This window comes from Cryptomeria japonica, chromosome 7 (assembly GCF_030272615.1).
Source record: "Cryptomeria japonica chromosome 7, Sugi_1.0, whole genome shotgun sequence".
NCBI lineage: Eukaryota > Viridiplantae > Streptophyta > Pinopsida > Cupressales > Cupressaceae > Cryptomeria > Cryptomeria japonica.
The window spans coordinates 240,927,657-240,934,957 of NC_081411.1; the positions used below are offsets into that span (position 1 = coordinate 240,927,657).

The window sequence follows — 7,301 nt, forward strand, 5'->3', positions numbered from 1 at the left end:
AGAATACAAATGAAACATTTCATATGTGAAGTCTATACACAATGTTTAGTTAAGAATGAACTAATTAGAAATTCAATTTATATTTGAAATTATGAGTTTAAAATTTATTTATGCAAATATATAAATGATTGGTTAATTTTATGAATTATATATTTAAATCTAGATAAAATTTGGAAATTGAAAAATTAAAACTAGACCTTAAAATATATAGAGATAAAATTATATAAAAAATCAAATTCAATGTCAAAATAATTACGTATACATTAATCATTTCATAATAAATAACCAAATCAAAATAACCTAAACATACATGTTATATATAATTTTTTTTGGATATCTCTATGGTGTCCACCTTAGCACCCACAGTTCACATTTTTGGACCGCATGAAACCTCAAGAACCCCCATGCATTCTCGATGCGACTAGGCTCGCATTATCCAATTTCTTTCCATTACAATGAAAATATTTGCATACATGATAGTTGATCGCGGCCTGATAGATCTTTGAATGAAGTTACATACACAAAAGCTTTTAATCTAACACTACCTAGTGCCCAACATCACTGGTGAAGATTATAAGTCACACTAATGCCTTCCCAATAAATAAATCTGACGTCACCCAAACATATGTCAAAATTAAATTATATTAACAAGATGTAACAACTGAGCTTGAGCAGAGTTATATGGCTGTACCCACAATTTCACTCCCTACACCCGTGAATTCATTCCATAAGGTAATATGTTCTTCGACATTCTTCAATGTCTCGCTGTTTGACATGAACAGCCCTTAAACTTACTATACAGTTATAACTCCTAACTATAAATAAATAAGTAAAAAGAAAAAAAAAATGAAAGGCAAGAAAAAGCCAGTTTGTATTAAGTAATGATTAAATAATATTTGAGAGCTCTTTTGATTAGATTTAACTCATTGAATATTATTTTATTAAAAAATGTGTCAATTATGCTGGATAGACGTTGCCTTTCACAAATATATATATTTTGATTGAGGGATCCTCAATCCCTCAAAATCTTAACGAACAGTTATATGAGAATGAATATTATTCCAGGTCTCCCTAAAGATTTGGGATTGCAATGTCTCGTAAAGGTGCCATACAAACTCCACAAGCACCTTAGGGCCGTCTGCAAGAGCTGGAATGCTGTGCTGAGCAGTCCCAACTTCTATAAAGAGCGACAACACCATAATGAGTGCGAGGAGGGAATAGCTTATTTTCACATAGGAGACAGACCAACTGATTGGGAAGTAATTATTTACTACCCGAATGGGAGGTGGTGGGAAAGACTGCCCCGAACCACCGAAGATTTTATTTTAGATTGGCAAGTCTGTTTTAAAGAGTGTAATTGTGTATACGTTAGATCAAAACAAGTTCTGGTCGCCATGGGGCTTCTCAACAAGTACGACGAAAGAGCAACTGTTTTGATGTTTAATTTTTTATCTCGCACCTGGCGGCGGGGGCTGAACATGCCTTTCCGTCTTTGGAACCGTGGACGCGCACTGTCACCATCTCCTCAAGGTCTTATCTATATTGCCGGTTGTATGCGCGATGGTACCAATCCCCATGTAGTCCAATTTTATGTATACAATGTAGAGCAAAACGGGTGGGACTTTCTACCTCCCATCAATCCCGATTGGGTTCAAAATTTCTGTGTTGCTGAGTTTGTGGACGACATGTTTTATCTACTTCCCAGTCATGCGCGTACCGCGCATATTTATGATCCCCACTCACGACTATGGAGAACCATAAATATAGACAGTAACGGCCAAGGTGTTGATAGAATTGTATCTGCTTTTGGGAACTTGTATGGGTTTTCGTGTATAGAATCTTTTGGGACAGACTTTGTAATCGTGAAACAATTCGATTTCGCCAACAGCTCATTTATTAGAGTTGGACAATATCCTGCCCAGATTTATGATGTTGAATGTGCCGTATTATGTGGTGATTATATATTTGTAATTCCCATGGACTTCGAAGATGTTTACTACCAATTTAATCCTTCCGAGATAGAAGAAGGAAAAAGATGGACTGAAATTGAAATGCCCGCAGAGTTTCCAACAGAAAATTCCGTATCGGCTACTGCTGTGCAAATATGATATTATACGTAGTTAAGTTGTAAGTTTAAATAGTAAACAAAGGGATTTTGAAGTGTCGTACATTAACCTACTTATTAATTTGGTGTTTAAAACAAATTATCCCAACCCACTTGTTAATTTGGTGTTAAAAAAATATCCCTTATCCTATATCAACCTCTTTAACAAAGTGCATCTGCATTACTCCTCGCCTGCGTGCGAGCTTTGAAAATGTTAAAAATACTGAGTATTGCCGGATCAGGCTTTATAGGATTTATTTAAGTGGAAAAAGTTCTGACTTCAACAGAATAGTACGAACAAAAGTTCAATAATTTTTAATTTTTGCCAATAATTTATATTCTTTAAATATAGATTTAAATTATTATTAATATTTTTAAGAGTAGTTACGCTTGGCATAGAAGTTAATTTGATTTTGTGTAAAATCATGAATTTTTTTAAATAGTATTTGTTATTTGCATATTTTTAAATATTTTATGACATTAAATAGCTTCTATGTTTTTAAGAGATTCTATTCAAATTATTTTTAATTTTAATATTTTTTAAATATGTTTAAAATGTTAAATTGATGTTAAAAAAAGTTATTCTATTTATTAAAATGAAAGCTGAACCAGCATTTTCTAAATGAGAACATTATCCTATATCAACCTCTTTAACAAAGTGCATTTGCATTACTGCTCTCCTACGATAAGCTTTGAAAATGCTAAAAATAATATACTCAGTATTCTCAATAGGCTTTAAAAAGTTCTCAATTGAGCAAAATGGTAGGAATAAAGTTCTATAAATTATTTTTTCTTAAAGAATATAGTATATTATTTTTATGGACAACAATGTCTAAACTTCAAATATAAGTTCAAATTAGTATTAAGATTTTTATTCTTGATTTTGTGTAAGATCAAGTCTGAATTTGTTAGTTTCATAAAAGTTTATTTACCAGTATTTGTTATAGTTGTAGTAGGAAAGTTCTTAAATATTTATGATAGTAAGTGGCCTTTCTTTATTTTTGAGAAATTATTTTAAAAATATTTTAATTTTAATATTTTTAAAATATGTTGAAGAAGTTAATATATATAATGAAATCATATTTTTCATTTATTATTGTAATCAAAGAATAGACTCTCTAAAATATCAAATGTAATGTCTATTTATAATTAGAAGATGATAGTAGATTCCACTTTCCAACCTTTTCTATATTGAAATTGGACTTCATAGCAGTTATCAAATGTCATTCAAGGAGAGGACATAACCTTTTTTGACAGCCACAAATTAACTAGATGAGTTGAGGCTATTCTATTGAAAGGATGCATTGATGTAATTATATTGATTAATTTTCATGTTCCTGAAACCATTAGTAATAATAACAATATAAAAAATATTTGTTAAATTACATATCATTTAATTCACTTAAAATTATATATATTTTATAAAGCCTCACAAACTTTTACCCATTAATAAATGAACATATTGAATGAACAAATAAGAATTTCATGAAATTTATTAAAAAATTCATAGAAATGATAAATGATAATGGTATTAATACCTAATTAATTTTATTTAGAAGAGCAACAAAATGCTTCATATAACTAGTTAAGTAATGGTTTGACAAGTGAGAAATAATAAATGATAATAGTGTGTTTTATTATTCATTGATCAATAAATTGTGGTATTTTTTAAACATGTCAAAATAGTTGTATTCGAAACATTACATAGAACCAGATTTTTTTTGTTTTGTGTCTACCAATTATTGAGAAAACTTAGGTTTTTAGCCTAATTCCAATTGAGAGAGACTAGTTATGGAGGGTCTCTTCCCATGAGTCATCTCTTGTGGGGCCATCATTCCTCACAATTTACTTATTCAAACCCATGAGTTCAACATCCTAGTGTAAGACAAGGCCAACAAACTCAATGGCCTAGTAGGGTTTAAACTGTAGTGGAAGCCTCACCAAAGAAGTGTTTCTACTGTGCCACTAAATATTTGGAAGATAATATTAGCTTGATGATGATGATATAGTTGTACTAGGTTGTATGATGAATTTATTTGTGTTGTCATTGATGGAAACCATGTTTTGTTTAGTCATCTAGGTCATCTAGACCAACTGGTATAGAACCGGTAGTGGAATCAGTTAGAATTCAAAACTGGTAAGTTGTTGTCAACCGATAAGAAGGAACAAAGCGATGATCAAGCGCCCGATATAGACGATTGATGAATAGTTATAGGTTGTGGTTCTACATGAGTGTTGGAGACATGAACATGCACCTATGTTCCAAACCACATTAGTAGATTCGATGTATTGAGCAAGTTATGATGGATTTGTAAGTCACAGTCAGGAAGAACAGAGAACCGGTATAGCAGAGTTAGTTTGATCGGTAACCGGTAGACTTATTGTTATGTTTTTAAGTTATGAATTATTTTTCCAACAATAGAAAACTATAATGAGTGGGAAAATATAAAAGGTGACTAGATTCAATGAACCTAGGGAATTGTTCCAAGTTTCTTAACCTTCCTAACATACCTCTTTATAAGGTGATATAAGTTGTATGATTTCATGTATCAAGAGTGAGAATTTGATCGTGTGGTTGAAGGAGAAGTTAGGGTTTGATATTTAGTTGGTGATAGAAGCTGAGCAAAAGTGGGCCTAATTAGGTACAAAGGTGCTAACTTAAGATCAGTTGAACTTGTTATATTCCTAATAGTTGTAGCAAGAAAATCCTCTAACAAGGTCATTCCTAATAGAGTGCGGTAGGATCCTAGCAGGTCAGAAGGTGAAATCCTCTAACCAGGTGAAACAGTAGCTTCTGTTTGTAAATCCCAGTAATGTGGCTAGCTCCTAATAGGGCTGGGTCCTAAAATGCCTTATTGTATAGCTCTTAACCAGGCTAAAACACTCAAAATCGGGTGCACCCCTAACAGGGTGGTTGTATGACCTTAACTGGTCAGATCTCTATACTACAATCAGAAGATCCTTGTGGGTAATAATTCCCACAGTACTTTTCCCATTTGGTTTTCCACATTAAAAATCATTGTGTTATGGTTTGCATGCTTTGGTCGATGTTTCCTTATGGGGTTATATTTCTTGCCTACTTGTTGATTTTCAAATTGGTGAAAGTTGTTATCAGATCTATTAAGTTTTTGGTTGCATTGATTCACCCTCCCCCCCCATCTTAGTGCCTTATAAGTTTATTAATTTGTATCAAAGTCTAATTCCCTCAATGCTTAACCACGTGGAAAGGATCTCTATGGCTAACCTGGGGGAAGGTTCAAAGAGTTACCGATAGATTTCAAACAAGCTTGCAAAATATGAAGAATCCCTTAATGAACTAAAGGTCAAGTACAAAGCTTCATTGGCTAAGAGAAGAGAGATGGCTGAGCACTTGATGGAACTTAGTGAAAATAGTTCATCTTAGGAAGCAACCATTGATGCCTTGTCTAATGAGGTGGAAAAGGTGAACGCTAAAAAGATAAATCTAAGGAGAGAGTTGGAAGCCCTTACCATCAGGATGAGCCAAGAGTTGGAAGCCAGGAGGACAACTAAAGACAAAATAAGAGATAAGGAGCATTAGATCTTTGAGATGAACTAGGAGATTGGTACCTTGTGTGTACATGTTCATGAGGAAAAAGAAGAAAAAGAGGAAATAAAAGTTGATCTAGACATGTCTATCTCTCTTAGAGAAAGTCTCACAAAAAAAGAATGAGGAGCTTACCAAGGAGTTTGGTAATGCAATTGAGCTACTATTTAAATTCAACAAGAGCACTACTATGTTTGATGAGTAGATTCAGACACAAAGGCAGAACATAGATACACATGGCTTGGGATACACAACCTTTGAACAAGGAGAGCAATTTGATACCAAGGACACCATGCATGAAGCTAAATATGCACTAAAGACCAAGAAGAACACTGGTAAGACAACCTATAAACCAATATTTTTTAACTATCATAAGGTACAAGAAACCTGACACCTACTATTTTCTGGATTTTAGACCTATTAGCCTTTGCAATTTTATCTATAAAATTTTCACCAAGATTCTTCTGCTCAGGTTTAATCTTTTAATTCCCTTTTTAATCTCTAATCATCAAAATGGATTTGTGCCTGGAAGGTAGATCCTGGATTCTGCTATTATGGTTCATGAGAACATCCACTCCCTTCCTACTAACAAAAAACTTGGTTTTCTCCTGAAACTTGACCAGTTGAAAGCTTTTGATAGAGTTAATTGGTGCTTCCTTCTCAAAATCCTCAGGGCCTTTAGATTCAGAGACAACTTCATCTAGATTATTGAGCAATGTATTTCCACTGCTAAATTCTCTATGTTGATTAATGGATTTGCCTCCGGTTTTTTCTCTAGGTCTAGGGGCATCCATTAGGGGGATCCTCTATCCCCTTTCCTTTTAATTTTGATGAGCAAGGCTCTTAGCAGAATAATTCAGAGGGAAGTCAGAAAGGGAAATATCATGGGTTTTCAATCCTCCTCTCAGGCCCCCACTTGCTCTCATCAACAATTTGTGGATGACACTCTCTTGATGGGGGAAGGTTTGATCAAAGAAGCCAAGAATTTAAAAATGACTCTGAATATTTATGAACATGGTTCAGGGCAAAAAAATTAGCCTGACTAAAAGCTCCATCTTCTTCTTTAACACCCCCGAGCATAGGAAAGCTAAAATTTCCTTGATTATTGGATGCAAAATTGGAACATTGCCTAATTCCTACCTAGGCCTTCCCCTCTGCTAGGGACTCCTTTTGGGTGAATCTTATAGACAAATTCCAGAACAAGCTAGCTGGATGGAAAGGCGCCTTGCTAAGCCAAGCGGGCAAGCTCCAACTTCTCAAAGCCTCTCTTCAGAGCCTTCCGGTTTATGCTATGAGTTTTTTAAAAATACCAACCAAAATCACGGATAAATTGCAAATAATTCAAAAACAAAATAATTATGGACTGGAACTGAATCCAAAAATAGATTACACCTTGTGGCCTGGAATCAAGTCTTTTTGCCCAAACTCATGGGAGGCCTGGATATCCATAATTTGAGAGACTTCAATAAAGCTTTGATGTCCAAGCATCTATGGATTTATCTTAAGGAGACTAATGAATGGACTGATATATTCAAACTTAAGTATCACATCCCTGATATCCAAAACACTCTAGAAGCTTATGAGCTCCCCAATGTTGTTTTTGATTTTTTGAGCAATTTCTTTGGCTCCTCC

The 7,301-nt window shown here is 33.8% G+C and overlaps 1 protein-coding gene across 1 annotated transcript; it reads left to right on the forward strand.

The window, feature by feature from the left end:
* Window positions 1–1,049: 1,049 nt before the first annotated feature.
* LOC131028394 (F-box/kelch-repeat protein At1g80440-like) lies at window positions 1,050–2,108 on the forward strand. The gene has a single exon (XM_057958660.2). It carries the CDS (start codon window positions 1,050–1,052, stop codon window positions 2,106–2,108), a length of 1,059 nt encoding a protein of 352 aa, XP_057814643.2.
* The last annotated feature ends 5,193 nt before the right edge of the window (window positions 2,109–7,301 follow it).

Bases quoted from the DNA above. Each gene is read 5' to 3' on its own strand.
- LOC131028394 (XM_057958660.2), top strand. From the start codon at position 1,050: ATGAATATTATTCCAGGTCTCCCTAAAGATTTGGGATTGCAATGTCTC.